Raw genomic sequence first — 18,737 nt, forward strand, 5'->3', positions numbered from 1 at the left:
TTTTTTTTTTTTTTTTTTTTTTTTTTTTTTTTTTATGCTAACAACATGCTGCCTTTGGTTCCATGGGTTTTGCAGTTCTGTGTCTATATAGATTGTCCTCACCTATGAGGTATTTGTCATACCATGACTAAAACAAACAAACAAGCCAAAATCAACAACAAAAACAGCAAAACAAAAATAACCTCAAAACCCCAAACAGCAAATATCAGAAGTCATACGGTCACTCAACCATCACGAGAACTGAGGTGATGGATTAGTTTGGGGCAGACATGAAAGAGCCTCAACACAGGTTGTTGAGTATATGGAAGCTAATAGTAATGAACTATAAAGGAGAGCTTGACCTCTCTTTTCCCAAATCTCTTCTACCCAACATTTTCCATCAGTAGTTTCCTGACATGACACACCACACACCTTATTCATAGGAATTTGCTCACAGCACCACAGACTGAAAGTGATGGAGTAACTGCTGCTCAGAGCTGGCTGAGCTGGACACTCAGTGCTCTAGCTGTCTGTGCTTGAAAAAAAAAAAAAAAAAAAGGTAAAATAAAAAAGAAAAAAGTTGCGTTTTCTCCAGATGAGATACTGAGAGCATCTGCTAATACACTGATTTTACAGTTTATTAATCTGTATTAACATCCAAGAAGATAGCCTTTGATCAATGTACAAAGTTAAGAAATTGAACTAAAGAATAATTTTGTCTCTAAATAATTTAGATTGACAGATTCCTTCGGTGGTTGTAGGCATCATTGAAACAAATGAGGTTAATAGAGTTTAAAGAAAAAAAATGTGACAGCTCAGTTTTGCAGTGAAGAATCACTTTGCAGAGTAAGAGTTCTCTCTTAACTCAGCTCAAGGATTGATGGCATGAGGAATGCTTCATTCCTCTCTTCTAGTGTCAGTTATTAATGTTTTTGCATTACATTTGAGTAGTCACAGTCAGCTTCCTGGTCCCACATTAGGTAGAATGCAGCAATCTTCACCAAAAATATTATTCATCCCGTAAAACATAAAACTAATCTTGGTTGCCAGCTTAAAACAAGACACCACTGGGGCACTAGCTCTTATTTGTAGTAATTGCCATTTAGATACTTGATTAATTTTTTTGTTTAAAGAAGGATCTCTTTTAACTGTTTGCATTAGAATTTCACAGTTCACCAAAGTAACAGAAAACTTCACTAAGGCTTCAACTAAAACTACAACTTCCTTGCAAGGGGGAGTGGAGAGGCAGGTGACCTATTCTCCATAAACACCAGTGATAGGACCTGTGGGAATGGGGTTAAGCTGAGGCAGGGGAAGTTTAAACTAGACATCAGGAGAAGGTTCTTCACAGAGAGGGTGGTTGTGCACTGGAGCAGGCTCCCCAGTGAAGTAGTCACTGCACCAAGCCTGTCTGAATTTAAGAAGAGATTGGACTGTGCACTTAGTCACATGATCTAAACTTTTGGGTAGACCTGTGCAGTGCCAGGAGTTAGACTTGATGATCCTTATGGCTCCCTTCCAACTCGGGATATTCTATGATTCTATGATTCACATAATAATAACTTTACAGGAAAGTATTTTATATTCAGTATATATGCTGAGCCAGTTGGAATTGATTAAACATGACAATTGTTGATGTAGTTGATGAGAAAAAATAAAATTTCCAAAAAATTCAATTAATATTTCCCAGTTATACCAGTCAATATGAGAATAGCTATTCCTTTATCAATTATTATGTGTAATGTCACTGTGTCCTTTTTTTATGTGTGTGTATATTTCTCAACTTGCCAAAGGCTGAATATTAGAAAACTCGTTCATTTAGTACAACAACGTCCAAAACGCAAAATAATGCATCTAACAAAAATGGTGTACTGGTATAAAAATGATGTACTGGTATAAAAAATGTACTGGTATACATTTTCTACACTAATCTTTAGTAAGACCGGGACATCTCCCATTAACATATCTGCATTAAAATTTCAGGTATATAGTAAGATATCCAGATAGGTAGGAGCAGTTGAGAAATATAATGCAGTTGCAGTGTTATGTCTGAAGGGGGGTAGAGTTCTTTATAGAGCTTCTGTGACTATAGATGGTGTACTTGCATTTGCTTTCAGCTTTCTCACCTCAAGTCATCAAATGCAATGAATATTTCATGAAGAATATGTGGAAAGCCCACTGGGACACTCATTTTTACAGGGTTAGCCTATGAAATATTTTGGATGAATTGCTGGTTTTCTGTAGCTTTAATCAGAAAGAAAAAAAAAAAAATAGTGTTAATCAACTAACCCATTCTTCTTTTCCTTTAGGACATTGATTTGAACTATTAATATGACTGAAGAAAAAAAAAATGGTTTAGAACACTTTGTTTTATGTGAAAGTAAACATGATCTGCAAAAGATGATCTCATAACACTGGAATGTAAAGTAAAAAAGTGAAAACCTTTGCAGCATGTCATTTTGATAAATTCAAATTTTTCTTAATGTGGATGGCACTGTTATCTTACAAGGTTTTTGGTAACGCATTGTTCTTACCCTGTACAGCAAGGTCTACTAACCACCGACCTGCAGAAAGTTCTGTCTCCACTGGCTCATCAGCCAGTAGTTTTGGCAGTGGATACAGCATGGATAGTGAAGGCAGCAGCAGTGCCACAGGAGAGAATAATCTGTTTCCCATCCCAAGAATGTAAGGCTTTTCCTTTCTTATACTGAATCCTCTGTCCTTTGAGAATGTGTAGCACTTTCACTTGCCAGTCATCTTCTTATGTAGTTTCCTCTGCAGACGAGTTATGCATTAGAATAGCAGTTAACTAGGTAAAATTTCTCAGAGCTCATACCTTCCTTTTGCTTTGTTGAACATTGAATTGTTATTAACCAACCAAATCTCTACCTAAACCTCATAAATGTATTGTTGTCACACAGAAGAGGTTGTCTTTGATGCAAGTGTGTATAGATGAGCTTGAGTTATGTTTTAAAAGTGCAGTTTTCCTAGGCTAGAGAATGCTTTATTTAAATTTTCAGACTGACCTCCATCTTGAAGTACACGTTAGTTGTGCAAATTAAATTCAGATACTGGATCCAACTGAACTTTCCCCAAGTTTTTAAGAGTTTGAGCAGGATTTCTCAAAAGATCTTGGTTGGAAATTTTAGTTCAAGATTATTATTATCTTTTTTTCCCTGAGGTGCCTGTAGTATCAAGCTATTATCTGTATAGTGATCCTATAAAATGATTAAATAGTAAGCTACTAAGTTTTACCAGGATTTTCTTCCCCTTAACTATGGCAGTATAAATGTTCATTTTGCAGTTTAATTTATAGTCTTTTACAGGAAAAAAAAAATGTCTCTTGATCAGCTTAATGTTTGTAGCCTGAATTTTTATAGCTTGACTCTTCTCAAAATATTAGTCAGTAGTAATGCTTTGTACTGAACAATATAGTGTAGTTCTTTCAGCATCTGCAATAGTTGTTCCTTGTTTTTCTCCAGGACACAAGTTTTTGCTTTTCCTTTGCAGCCTAGACATATTAGTTAAAGCTGCAATAAAGAGCATGTTTTAAACTTTCTAAAAAAGGCTTTAATTAAAAAAAAAAAAAAAAAAAAAAAAAAAAAAAAGACTCTAAGGCTCCATTCATTCTCTAGAACAGTGATGTTTTTAAGTATTCAGTATTCACAAAAATAAACAAAGATATTTCTTTATAACTTGCTAAAGGCTAAAGAGGAAAATAGCCTCCAATCTAGGATTTCTTTCTCATCTTCAGAATCTAGGAGGACAAGGTGAGCTGAGGCTATGGGGTACCAATTGCTTAATCTTTATTGAAATTTTCACTCAAGTTATTTTAGCTTAAAATGACTTGTACTTCCCAGTGGCAAAAAGAGACTATTTTAAATTGGAATTGTCTCAAAAAATCTCAAAATAAAATTATTTTGCAGCCATCTCTAATGAGAAAATATGCATAAAGTCCTTGTGTACAGAAACACAAGATGCAGCAGAGCTCAACAGTTTTTAGATCACATATACAAAATTGAAATCCAAATAGTATTGCTTACTGTGTATTTTCTAGCAATGTGACAGTATCTACAGCTACTTAGTAGCTGGCCTACAGATTCACTAGTTTATCAGGCAAAAAAGTCTCCACAGCTTTCAGCTTTTCCCTTACAGTATTTGTTCCCTTGACTTTTGCTAAATTAAATAAAATAAATCCAGCCTTCTTATTTCCTGCTCCATATTTTTTTATTATCATATTTTTTTTTATTATCATATTTTTAAGGTAAATTTTTTGTATGCTGATATTGGACAGAGCCACTAAAAGTTACACAGCACACGGACAGCAAATGCTTACTTTTTTGTTATTTACATGACAATATAATGAAAATGAATGACAAAATTAGTGTTTAACATCTGAGACCTTTGGGGAGAACATTTTAAAACATTTCTATTTTGAAGTCTGGATAAAAATAATAGTATATCTGAATATATGCTTGACTGAAATTCTAGTCAGCATTATGTTCACACTGATTTGGTAATGACTTCAGGGACTCTGACCCTATACACTAATATAAGACCCATAAGACCACAGATCACAATTTGAATGAAAAGCATTAAGTAAGCTAAACAATTTTAAGTGTCTTGGTATATAAAAACACTTTTGTTGGTAAGCTCTCTGTTTAGATTAAGTTTCTGATCTATCATAGAAAAAGAGTTGGAAGCTGCCATTTAAACTCTACTTTAGTTTGAATGTTTTTAGTCATAAAAATATTTAGTTATAAAATAAATAATTAGTGACACCATGGAAATTGTTTGAAGAGGTAACTTATTAGAATACTTGCCTATATTAAATGTTGCTTTAACTATCAAGGGAAATTAATAATTTAATACAGCTAAATAAATTTTGTAGTCTATTTAGGAAGGAATTTGTAAAAAAACTCATTTTTCTAAGAAGTGTTATATCCCTGAATATTACTTACATTCCCATCTATGATAAAAACTATGCCATTGTACTGTGTAACCACCTATACCAGTAAAATGCCTGTAAAACGATATTAATTTACAATGCAAAGGTGAAAATCAACTGAACAATGTGTGAGGAATCTAGCCCTAGTGACTAATAATTCTTGTATCATACTTGCAATATCCTTTGTGAAATATTACCTCACAGAAGAAGAATAACTTTTAATTAAAACTGAGTTTGAAATCACTTTATAAACTGACATTACGTTCATTTTCTGTTCATTGTGATCATTCTGTTGCTGCCATGAAATGTAAAGCTGGTTCATTGGTAGCAAAGAATCACTGACCCTTTAACCCCAGAAGAATAACATGTATATGAAGTTAATTGCTTATATTCTCTATCACAGCATTTCAGAGTCTTACAGGAGAAAGACAAATATGAGTATAAACATCTGAAACATTTTTGAGGGTAGTTATAGTCACATATGTATATTCACACATGCATGCATGCATGTACATGCATATACAAGCATGTGGAAAGAATTTTAAAAATGTAAAGTCTTTCATCTTACCTAACACTCACTGCCAGAAAATAGACATCCAGATTTTCATGCAGGTTCTTTCTACATCCAGTGGAGAAAGACAGAGGCTGCAATAGCATTCTTTATTCCACTCACCTTATTTTAAGATTAATGTATGTTTCAGAACTTGTGTCTTATGCTAAACCTAAACTGTAATGTAAAAGTAATCATTAAAATAAGATAATGACCACAAACATACACTACCTGAAGTAATGGTATTGTAGACCAAATAGCAACTTAGTGACTCCTTATATATTTCACGATTCACCATAACAGGATGAAGTGAGGAGAGCTGAGGAGTTATACTGACTGCTTGCAGAAACTTGAGCTGGTGTGAGGCAGCTTGCAAACAACCCGATGGCAACATTCTTTAGGATCACAGAGGCTTAGCAAGATGTGATTGTAATTGCCTTCAAAAATAAATAAATAAATAAATCTGAAGTGATCTTCCCAAATATCAATAATATCAATAGAAAAAAAGTTTGTCCACTTTATTTTCTTGAAATTATGTATACATATATATAGTTACAGTTTGATTATTTATTTATTTAATACCTGATTTTTTTCTTGTGCTGAGCCAAACCTCATTGTTTTAGATGCATCATTTCCTTAGATCTCATCTCTTCATGGTCTCATTGACAGCTATGACAATGTTGTTGTTTTTTTTTGTTGTTTTTTTTTATCAGAGGGAAGATGAGCCAGAATGGACAAGAACCAGTAAAGCAGTCGGGAGTGGGATTAACCGATGCAGAAGGTAAAAAGAAATACAAACAACACTACAGTGGTATCCCCTTCTATTTATAGAACTGATATGATTATATCTCTTACTTGTTATGTTATGAAAGATTAGCTTATATTCTCTCTGTATGGTCCTGACTTTCATTTACTCTGAGGGCCCTTTAGGAATAGCACCAATGTAATGAGTCTTCAGTTCAAATGAAAGCCTTGTCTTACCTGTTTATTTAAAGTAACTAAATAGTTAGATTGCAATGAATAATATCTGTCTTTCAATGTTCATTGCTTTTTATAGTATTGGAATAAAAAATATGAAGTATGGAGCTGAGTCAGTACCCATTCAATCAGTAGAAAACATCCAGTGTCTGTCAGGCTCTATTTTTATAGCATTTCAGAATATTTACTTTATGAAGCAATTATTTATTTTGGTGACTATATAAAACATTAAATAAAAATGTTAGCTGAACATCAAGCTTGACTACTGCACTTAGACTGTGATGAAACTCTTATCTGATTGGGAAATCCTGAGTGATTTTTTTTTTGTATGAATGTGGTGCTGCTAAAGAAGGAGCCATTGTAATATTGGAGCTGGAAAGAGCCTGACAGGATGGCTGTTACAGTTTCATGAGCAATGAGATCATCATGTATAATAATGGACAACTGCATGACACTTAAGAGACAGTGTTCTGTATTAAAGGATATGTTAGGAAAATTCCATTTCCCTTTGTGTAGAAGGTATATTATTTCAAGTATATGTTTCTGTTGACCTCAAATATAAAACCTAATTATCATGAACTTCATGTTATTATTGAAAAAATATTTTTATCATTTTAATGCATTTCAGCACTGCTTTGAGTTTTTAATTAATTCATAAATTGAAATTCATATATACAATTGAAGTTAACTTCATGTTAAGTTCAGCCTTAAAAAATCAATACTTATCAGGTTTCTGCAATCTGTATACATGGGGTAACAATTGCTTTTGCTATATTTGAGGTAAAAATCATCTAATGTTGCACAGATTTGAAGAAATTAAACTAGAATTTGAAGGCAGAACAGTAAACACTCTTTTTCAAAGCAAAAGTCCTGAACTGTGTATATGCATTTTAATAAATCTTTAAATACATGTTACTCATCACGCAAAAATCCAAATTCAGATGCTTATCAGACTTCAATTTGTTCAAGGGTATTTCTAAATATTTTTAAAATTAACTACTTTTAAAAAAGAGAAGTGGTGGGATGAAAATGGGAAATCAGGAATTTTCCATTTTAATTTGTGATGGTATGTTTTATACAGAATGATAACTGTAAACAAATAGCTTTTCATCATTTTGTTCTTCATGAATTGCCCCCTAGTTAATGTTTTGGATCATAAACTTCAGTAAATAGAAATACAAAGTGTTTTAATGTAATGTTTGTATCACACACACATGCATAAACATTAAAAAAAAAAACAAAAACAAAAACAAAAACTTTTCAAACTTTCAAAAAGATGTGTATGCAGCATGTGGTCACTAAAAGTGCTTTTCCAGCCAAGGGCATATTTCTGCTCATCTTCAAAATCAGCATGTAGCTCAAGAGATGAAATTCCCTAATTTTCACTTATGATGCAACTCAATTCTCCTAACCTGGAAACTCTAAGAGCTGCAATTACACGTCTGAAAAAGATGAGTGGTCCTCACTAAGCATTTTTTCTCCCATTTGAGAGAAGCTGGACTGATCAACCAAGTTTTTAGTGTCTGACTTCTAGATGACTAAATTGGTACTGATCAATTTCAAATGATAAAGTAAACCTAAGGCCAGAAAACTTTTCAAGAACATTTCAGTTTCAGCATGTAAATATAATTATCTTTCAGGGATGTAGTTCAGAATTCAGAGTAACTCAAGATTAACCAAAATTATTTCAATATTATAGAATTATTGTGGTATTATTTTCATAAAAAAAAAAAAAAAAAGTGAATGAAAATCTTAAAATCTTACAGATCATGTTATATCTTTTCTGTAGCATGCTTTTCTATGTTATGGACCAGAGGAGCCCTGCAATCAACTGAAAGCAAATAGTCATTCCCATTTTCTATTAAGCAGTGGCTCTCATAGTTTACACTTGTAATTCTCATTTGCAAATAAAGATTTAGTGTTATACTTTAAATCTTTTAACTATAGTACTATTTTTACATTTTCAAGTACTCTTAATAGATGAATTCTGTGAAAAGTAGCCAGTGGATACTTTTAAAACTGTGTAGAATATATTTAATTGCTTCAACATGCAGGTCTACTGCTACTTGAAATATTTTAGTCACCCAGGCCATTCACACAGGCCTGTATGTGTGAAATATGTCAAGGGACTTAGACAAGATCTTTAAGACAGGTAGCAGAAGGCAAAGCAAGGTAGGAGTCTCAAATGGCAATTAAAACTGTTTTTTAGGTTGTTGAATCAGGACTGTGGCAACAGGGTTCAGATTCAGCTCACTGGGTACGACACAAAAATGTACATCAGTGGAATCATCAGGGAAAAAAATGCTCCTTTTGTAATTGTTTACCCACTTGAGAAATGTGCTAATGTTCTGTTGGGAATGTTTTTGTGCTGTTAAGATGTACCAGTTAAGTTATAAGTAAATATTGGAAAACAGTATTATTTACTTTGCTGAAACAACCAAATGGTTGATATAAATAACTGTGAGTATTGCTATGACAACCTTTGTTTCTCTGAACACATCGCTGTCATTTTCTGTATTTTCATACTAGTTAATAATATAAAATAATTCAGAGTTTTGTTCTTGGGCACTGTGTTACAGTTATTTTTATTATATGCGCTGTTGCATGCTATCTTACACTTGCAATTCTGCCCTGAGCAGAAAAAAAAATAATTTTCTTAAATTTCAGTAAATCTTATGATACATATTGTGATCTTTGTTGAGTTAATGCAAACTAATTTCTCTATTCATTTCAGAAAGTGCAATATCTTTTGTTTAAAGATCACTTATGACATGTTTCTGGAATATTACAGACAATACAGAAAAAGTAATGATCGTGTTACATGTAAGGATTGAAACTAACAATTAAAAGCACGTGATTAATATATTGATTCAGTCGTAGATCATGATTGGTTTTCTTCCCTATGTAACTACTAAGCCAATAAATCACAGATGGTATTTTTCCACGTAGCAACTATTTATCCAATTAAGAAATATATGGGGAACGTTATTTTCTTGTATTTCAAAATGGTAAATATACAAAGTAATCCCAGCTGCCATTATTTACAATAGAAAAGAACTATGTAGGTATAATTAGCATTTTAACTGAAATAGTTTGTTATAAGTAAATTTTGGATCTTCTCAGTTTGAAGATGCTATATACATCTAAATATCATTAGCATTACAGACACTGAGGTCCAACTGAAACAAACGATCTTCTAGGAAAGATGAAAAATATTTTAGGAAACATCATTAAGCATGACCTGGCTTCACTTTTTCAGTATTCTTTGGAGTGAATGAATACTTACAAAGCCTCTGTCATACTCTGTATTTGGCCTTGTTTACAGACTTTCGGTCAGCAAATTGTAATTATCTGGGAACTGAGTGACTCCCCACCCACTTCCTCCAACATAGTGATTTATTTATTTATTTATTACTATTTGGATTTCCATCCAGTCCATATCCCGAATACCAAACACTTCTCTATGCAGTTCCACCATGGCACAGCAGCTCACTTTCTGACCTTTTCACTAGTCCTTTGAGCCTCGACAGTGTACTAAAATGAAGTCTCATAAGCAGGAAACTCTCTCAATGTATAAGTAAGTGAAAATGATCAGAAATGTCTATAATGTTCTTATAAAACTTTTGTAGACCTATTTCCAGACCTGAGCGGGAGGAATAGATTTATATTGTTTCAAAGTCTGACAATTAGCTTACTGAAATTTTTCAAGATAACAGAGTAGTGATATGCACCCATTATTTACATAAATATTCATAAACTTTTCCAGATTTTTTTTTTTTTTTTTTTTGCATGTTATGCATTTGCCTGAGTTACAGATGGGAAAAAAAAGAAAAAGGAAAAAAAAAAAAAAAGGCGAAATAGCATACAAACCCTAAAAAAGATACAGGATGTCACTCTAATAACATTTGGGAGGAAAGGTGCATGACACCTGGAAGTAAGTGACTGGCAATCATTTGACCCATAAATTTTTCTTTATATCTTCTGGAGTAGTCCTGGTGAAATTCTCGTTCACCATGCCTGCCTGGAATAGATATAGCAAATGGAAAAAATGATTTTGCAAGCTGTATCTTCCTTTCTCTTGAAGGGATACCAAGGAGTAATATGTGGATTAGCTGTCAAGTAAAACAAGGCATGAAACAAACTGACAGCACAGGAACAGCCAAGCATTGCTGCTTTCATCAAAGTAAATAAAACTCAGAAAAATGTATAGGTACATTCTCCTTTTACTTGTCAGGCTAAAGTAACTTTAATTGAACAAAAGTACTCACTGGGTTATTACTGAGAAAGAGCAAGGGCTTTAGATATTGCCTAAATCTACTTGCCACAACATCACAATTTAAAAATTTAGCATTCTATTTTTGTTATTGTTTATTTTTAACTCCAATGGTTGAACTAACAGAACCATAATATTAGGCCTTCTGAAGACATTCAGAGACAAATGGTCTTTATTCCAGACCTTCAACCAGATAGATACAAGTGAGAGGGGAGAAGAAGGCAGATGAAGCAAAGGCTAATCACTATACAGTTACTGAGGTTTGCAAATTCTTTCCTACTCACAAATCTCTACTTTGATGTTTTAGTTGCCTAGGCTGAAAATATATGTTTTATTGCAGACGAGAAACTTTAGAAGTTATCTGTATTATTTCACAGAAAAAGAGGACTGTGAAATCAGATTAAAATATGATACTTAATAGTCATGAAGCAGGTTATAATTAGGACTGGACATCTTGCTAGATTAAAGTCAAGGAGTTTTTTACTGTCTTTGTACAACTAATGGTGACTTTGAATAAGAACTAAGATCGGGAAAAAAGTATGAGAGAGATTGGGTTAAACATAGAAATGATGTAACTTTGTGATCATCTAAAATTTTCATTCTTTCATAATCAAGCATAATTTCTATCTTTCTATCTGTTAGCAGGTAACTTCTGTGAAACATATCATCTTTCTTTTTAACTGTTCTTAAATATACAAAAAAAGGTAAAATTATATATTATGCAACTTCTCATTTCTAGGTTTATATCAGGAAGTGAATAAATAGATAGACGAATGACAGTAGTCTCCAAATCATACATTGCATTTATTTTTGTTAAATTTAGTTAAATTTAACTTTTTTTTTAAAGAAAATTTATATCCTCTACCACATAATCCCTCACCCTCAAAACACTAGAACTATAACTATCAGCAGTAAATGAGCAAGACAGAAACAGTTTCTTTCACAACAGCAGAGAAACTTGTTTTGCAGTAGTTCCATGTTTCTGTACCAAGGCTCTATCCAGTTCTTTTCAAGGTAATTTTAAACTACTATCTCAAAACTGCAAACAGAACCATCTATTGTGTTCTTGCACAAATGAGATATACTGTCTTTGCTTTTGCTGTCTTCCCAATAACTCATCAGTGTTGAACCTTTAGTGCTACCTCATACTAAAACATAAGAGAACCTGAAAAAATAGGGTGGACTTTCAAGTATATTTCTTGAATCAATAAAATCTTGTAATCCCTGAGTACTTGACTGTTGGATTGATTGTAATAGATATTGAACCATGAATTTAAAGAGAAAATCAGTTAATCTAAAGTGTTACCAACATTGACTTGAGAATTATATATATATATATTCTTATATATATATATATAATATATATTATTATATATATTATATTATAATATATATATATAATATAATATATATTATATATATAATATATATATTCTATATATTCTATATATAATTATATATATATATATATATTCTGAGTTTATGTCTAATAGTATATAAAAAAAGAAATTGCTGAACACTCTCAATGTCTTCCTTAAAGACAAATACAAGCTTGGTCATCTCTCTTTTAAACTACATTTTTAGCAATAATAAGTCCTGTTTATTGTACCATTCTGACTTATATGTAGGGAAGGTCAAGGTTTATAAAATAAAATATTTCTGACTCTAAATAAAAGAGTTAAAATGTGATCCTTGCCCAGGAATAGATCTAAATGAAAGAATAACTTTTTGACAAGTTCCTCCATTATCTTTATAAATAAAAAAGCTGCAGTTCAACCTCTCATTTTTTAAACTGTTTTTAACATAAAATCACAACCTTGCTTTCTGCCATCGTCTTCTAACAAAGGGCTACTCTCTAGTACTCTTGACAGCATAAGATTAATCAATGCCACAAAAATTTAAAGCAGAAAATATCAGCAAAGGTGATTTCTCACATGAATAACTGCTTCAATACAAAGTGGAAAAAAAAGGGGGTGAAGGAGGATAAGTGAATATAAAATAGGTAATGCAGCTGCACTTGCAGCTAGCCTGTCACATGCTTATTCCCTCACACTGCACCACCTTTATTTTGGGGAATGATACTTTGTATTTTCAAAAAATGAAAAGTGGGATATTCTTTCTGTCATAAGGGATGCTCAAGCCATGGATGAGGCTTGAATACACTGACAGTAGTCTTTCTCCATCTCTTTCTATTTTAAGCTATCTGTAACATTTTATACATGCTTCCCCAACCTAGGAATAACCATACTACTAATACCTAAATACCTAAATAATTAGAATAATTCTTTCAAGATAAACAACAGCAGTATCATAAACCTAATAATGATTAGCTTCCTCCCAAAACTCTGGGAAACATTTTTTTCATCTATCCTTGATTGGCCCAGTACTCTAATTTGCCCACCTGGCTCTTCAGTAATAATTGGAGCAATTAGTTCTGCCTTCCTGAGGTAGTTGCCAGTATAACCCAGCTGGTTTTCCTGAAAAGAAGCAGAAAGAATTTAAATTGAAAAAAAAAAGAAAAAAGAAAAAAAAAAGTTACTTCGGTCAGAGATAAAAATATAGGGGGAAATAGGACTATATAATTTTATATATTACTGTATCCACATAACAAACACTGCTTTATATATTTACAAACCACACTGTTGCCAAATTATTACTATAAAGTGTCATTAAAAGAGAAGTAAATAATCCAGGGAGAGTTTCTGTGAATAACTAATGGCTGGTCAGTCAGGCTGTTTGGGCAACTCTTGTATGAACTGGGGCTGGCTGGATATTAGCTATTGAATCCTTTGGCAAGAAATTTTAAGGAGCTTGATGATTTTAAGCTTTCATTTAAAATGTTTGCTTTTTCCCTGAGATCTGTAAAAAATTACTATATATTAAGAAAAAAAAAAAAAGCCTTAAAGCAAATTTAAATGAGTAATTTAAAACATCTTTTAAATAGTGTCAATTTTCATGATCAGTGCTCATTTAGAATCAGAGAAAAAAAATAGGTTGAGACTTCAACATGAGAGAAGATGTAGTGTTAAATATTAATTCCTCTTTCAAATGAAAATAGGAGATACTAAGTAGAATTATAAAACATAATTTTCCTGGATATTTTAGGTGGACTCCTTCATGATTAGGACCCCAAATTTTGTTCATACTTTAGGAAAAAAAATAAGCGAAATAAATCTGTTTTAAGAGCAAGGGCATTTAGTGCTCAGCTATGTACAAGCTATTATGTAATAGTGGCAGGACTGGGGCTGAATGAACCTCAGAAGATATCCCATTTTTCAGAACACAATATTGTTCCTAAAAGACCTTGCTAACCTGCATCAAAAACCTTAGTGGTGATAAAGGCTTTCATTTTTTTGGGCAGTCTGTTCTAGAATTTAACTATCCTTGATGCTCAAATGTTTATCCTAACTTCTAGCCTACTCTTGCTTGCTGAAATTAAAGAGACAAAGAAGAGTCCAAAATTCAAGCTCTTCAGCTCACAAACAGCACACTTTAGCAAGCACTCCCTATGCACAGATTTTTCTCAGCTTGCCTAACAGTGATACCATAGTTGCTCCTAGTGGACATTTCTGTAATAAACCACCACTTTTGTATTTATCTGAAATTGGGGGGAAGGGGTAACTGCAATAACCTGCTTCTATAATTAACAATTCTATTTAAGTCCTTATTGTTTGTATGTCATGTAAAAATAGCTAGTATTGCATTATATGGTTTAGAAGATTATTTCTTTCATTAAATGATTTATAACTTGCTTAGAAATTGAATTATTATGCTGGGGATTCACAAAGGGCTTCTCCCCCCTCCCCTCCCCCCCATCTCCCCCCCGACCTGTTCTTGTAGTATAAATCCTTTTTTAGGCTGATGTTCAAACAATTATCTTGGAATGCTGTTTAAATATAGATGGTCTAGAGCATTTCCAGATGGGATCACATGTCAGGCTAAAATTAAGCGTTTGCTGATATTTATGTTAGCATCTGAGAGAGCTTAGAATTATTGGACTATAAGTTCTATTTCAAGACAGAAGTTTTTTGAAAATTGACGTGTTATAATGAATATTAATGTTACCTGTGATGAAATTGCCTAGATGTATCCTGCTGTTTTAAATACCCTAAAGTATTTTGCGGCCAAGTCCAGCTGCTGCTCCAGAAATTCATGGTCATCCTGCAGGTTCTGCACCACATCTGCCATTGCTGAGCACACACTTCAGTTTCACTAGAACTTCTTATATGGTCCCAGATCCTTACATGTATAGACGTAAACCTGATTTTCTCCTACAGCCAAGGCGCTATTCAGGATCCCCTTCAGAGTCAATGGAAAAGTATTGGCAGTCCAGGTAGCTATCTGTTAAGAATCAAAAGATTATCATGAAAATTTGTCATTTTAAATTTGCAAAATTATTTTAGATAGATGAAATCACATGAGATTACTTTAAGCCTTGGTCTACCAGATGGTTCCCAGGTTTGCATGTGTCTTGATGCCATCCATTGCAAAGGTTTTTCTCTGCAGAAACACCTTTGGCATGTTTTCATTTTGTTATACTTTTTAATTTTTTTATATATATTTTCGGGTGCTGTTTTGACTTTGCACTCTGACTGATTGTGCTGTGATAATAACATAACATGACTGAATTTCCATGCCTTGAATACACATTTCTGGAGATCTTGGTGAAACACCAGATAAATATATCTGCCATCACATCTCACGTTTCACACTGCTAAAATGCCTAGAAGTTCACATTGTTTCCAGAAGTCTGGTATCATATTGACTATGATAATTAGTCAGTTTATGTGATTTACTAGAAAAAGACCCATATGTAACTTCTGTCAATGCTTGCTGAGGATGATATGGATGCTTTCTGTTTTCTCCTGCTGCTCACCTCATATCTATAGCATTTATTCACCAGCTTCCTGATTTCCTTGGCTGTGTCTGGCTGTTTAACTTTTTAGCAACATATTCTTCTCCATAAAATATTCTGTTATGTTCATGAAAGATGATGGATTCTCAGTGATTTTAATGCAATTATTCATTTTCCCCTCTTTCTCCCCTCCCCCAAACTATACCTTTCTGATTAATCTAATCATCTTCAGGGTTTCTTTTTTCTTGGCAGGTAAAAGAGGGAAGGGAGCCTGGCCTCCTTGTCTCTGAGCTTTTGAGAGAGTGATGCAGACCCTTTAATTCTTTGTCTCTACTTTGATCTCAAGTCTGTATTTTGGGTTTTGTACATATTTTATAACATACAAAGACTGACTTTATACAGAGACACTATTTCTCATGTTTGAAAAAGTGAAGGCTACACAATATCCAGACTCAGTATCTTCTTTCACACAGTGCTTTCCCTTCAAAAACTCCTGCAAAGCTAAATTATCCAAGTTCCTGCAGACTTATGCCACAGATTGTTAAAATTCGGAGACTATATAGTGTACCAGTGGTTTTTAAATCCATGACATTTGTACATGAAAGCTGGCATTTCCGAAGTAAAGAATCTGAGTAGTGTTAGAAAGAAAATGAACAAGAAAATTGTTTTTTTTTTCCTGTTTATGAACATTTTATGCACAGTGAACTTTCACATCAAAGGATGTGGGAAACAGAGCATAGGATCCCCTCCTCATCATTCCTTATTAACAACACCTTACTTAGCTGTTGCTCCACTGAGTAAAGAGGCTACTCTAGATTTATAAAACTATACAAATATAGTGAGACTTGAAGAGTCTTGGCTTGCCAAATGTGGTGGAACAAGAAACTCAAACACACATATTCCCTTCCCCTTTTTGATATCAACTGCATACATGGAGATATTTTTTAAAGCATAGAAAAACAACAACAACAAAAAGTTCTCTGTTTTCTGCTATAATTTGGAGCAGAAAATTCTTACTTAGGGATTCTATGATTATAAATTAAGTAAAAAGTATTCAGATCTTTTTGGATGCATTTTATGAATTTATCTACATGATTATTCTTACCTGAATAATCCCAGTTTTCATGCTCAAGGTCAATGCCAACAAATTTCTCACATCAGAATTTTTTCAAAATATTATGAGTTTTGATGAAGAGTTTAAATTTCAAATAAACAATACAAACCTAAGAAGGGATACATAGAAATTATATCCTTCTTCCATGGTTTCTCAATGCACCATTTGACTGAATAACCTGATCTTTATAATATAGTTTCTGATTACAAAATGAAGGTTCCAATATACTCTGAAATACTTTGAGAATACTGGCTGAGGAGTCTTGTGTAAACACCTTTTCTGATGATTCCAAGTTACCTTAGATTTTTAGCTAAAGAACCTCCAGATTTTATGTATCGTGTTGACAAGAAAATTGAGGTATTACCCAAAGACAATGCTCTTATCTGGCAGGTGTAAGTAATGTATGCTGTGTGCATCTGGCCTTCCATCCTTCCTTCTGAATTGCTATTTTTGCCATCTCAAAATGAATTTTTGAAATGACATTCAACTCATTGCAATGCAGCTGAAATGTGTATCACATAAGTGCTTTTGGCCTCTACCCAAAAGAGGATTAGGAGGAGAGACTGATGATGGTTGGTCTGCTATGCTGTCCCTCTGGAAATTTTCAAAGATATACTATATACCTCATGTTCTCTTCCTAGAAGCACTCATCTATTTATCCATCTGTACATAAATGTAAGTCTGTCACAAGTTTACATTTACATTTCACTAGAGACTGATAAACGCCCTACTTTTAACATCGGTTCAATATGACTGTGAGTCTTCAGTAGACAATCAATCTCACGTAGTCTCAAAAAAAGTGAAGTCATCTTATATGTATAGATCAAAATCTTTAATTGTCCAGTCTATTTTTGATTGAGTTTAACCCCTTTGTAGGGATGCAAAAAGTCTTCAAAGCTTACTTACAAGACAAATACATAGGAAAAATAAAAATCTCTAAGCAAAACTAGATTTACAAAATAATCTCAGGAATAACTCCAAATACCCCACTAAGCAAGCTGAGCATAGCCTTACTATGAAACACAGCCTTGACCAAAACTTACAGTCTAAAAGCAAGCACTTCCCTGCTTTACTTCTGAAAACAATCTTACATAATTATTCTAATGTAGGCTGCATCTACATCATTGTTTTGATTCAGAGCAGTAACATACTTTGAAATAAATTCTTCAATTTTACCTTGCTTTACACTGAGACATTTTCCTTTTTAAAGCAGATTTGATACATCCAAATCACGTTAATTTTGAAGTAATCTAAACTGGAAAATCTATTCCAGGTGAGCACTTTATGTGCTCCTGTACTTGGGTATGTTATAATCATAATCAGTACTGGGTACTTTAGAAAGAGATGGACCACATGCGGACAAGGAACATTTTTATCAGGGACAGTAAATACAGCTTCAAGTGGATTCCTGACCATATAGGTACAATATAGGTGTAGCTGCCACAAAACTGATGGCTTTCATCTACTAGTCTGTTCCTGTTGCACCAGATTAGATGTTAATGTCAACATTGTAACAGAGAATTAATCAAACAGCAAAGTATGTAAGGACTTGGTTTGTCACTTAAGTCACTTGAGAACCCAGTTTTCTACCTTTTGTTACCTGATAGTGTTATAGATATAAAATACATAAAAAATACACACATATATTTTTCAAAATATCATCTTGTGATCAGTATGGTGAGAAGACCTCTTTGTGTCTGTATAAAGGGGTCTAATGAAATAAAGGAGATAAATGTGTCAGCTGTCATACTTCAAGAAATCAAACATGAAAAATGTGAACAGTGATGGACATTTCACCTTCTACTACCACACTGCACTGATGGAAAAATTGTAACAAAGAGTCTTTCAAGCCCTAGTCTTTCAAGAGAAGACAAATACACATACATATGAAAGCCCCCAGCTTTCTGGTAATTCTTTCCATTTAATTTTCCTTCTGTAGTGTGCTCTCATTCAAGGTTGTTCATTTTATGTGAGCTGAATTGATTTATAAGCAAAGGTTATGTAGTGATTTTTACAAAGTCATCTCAAAACATATATTTA

The 18,737-nt window shown here is 33.2% G+C and overlaps 1 protein-coding gene and 1 long non-coding RNA gene across 9 annotated transcripts in view; one reads left to right on the top strand and one right to left on the bottom strand.

Annotated features, from left to right (window-relative positions):
* Positions 1-18,737, top strand: part of PCLO (piccolo presynaptic cytomatrix protein) — a 367,791-nt gene that overhangs the window by 312,911 nt on the left and 36,143 nt on the right. For all 6 annotated transcript variants that reach the window (XM_035332113.1, XM_035332088.1, XM_035332094.1 and 3 more), the window contains 2 exons: positions 2,523-2,664; positions 6,191-6,258. In XM_035332113.1, coding sequence (XP_035188004.1) covers positions 2,523-2,664; positions 6,191-6,258 — 210 coding nt within the window. The remainder of the gene's footprint in view (positions 1-2,522; positions 2,665-6,190; positions 6,259-18,737) is intronic.
* The window catches only part of LOC118170149, a 40,010-nt gene that overhangs the window by 8,722 nt on the left and 12,551 nt on the right, over positions 1-18,737 (bottom strand). For 2 of the 3 annotated variants that reach the window (XR_004752534.1, XR_004752540.1), the window contains exons 2-4: positions 10,326-10,567; positions 5,496-5,546; positions 412-514 (exon numbers count right to left, since the gene is read on the bottom strand). This is a non-coding gene — a long non-coding RNA (uncharacterized LOC118170149). The remainder of the gene's footprint in view (positions 1-411; positions 515-5,495; positions 5,547-10,325; positions 10,568-18,737) is intronic. The other variant, XR_004752539.1, reaches the window with a different exon arrangement.

This window comes from Oxyura jamaicensis, chromosome 1, assembly GCF_011077185.1.
Source record: "Oxyura jamaicensis isolate SHBP4307 breed ruddy duck chromosome 1, BPBGC_Ojam_1.0, whole genome shotgun sequence".
NCBI classification, from domain to species: domain Eukaryota; kingdom Metazoa; phylum Chordata; class Aves; order Anseriformes; family Anatidae; genus Oxyura; species Oxyura jamaicensis.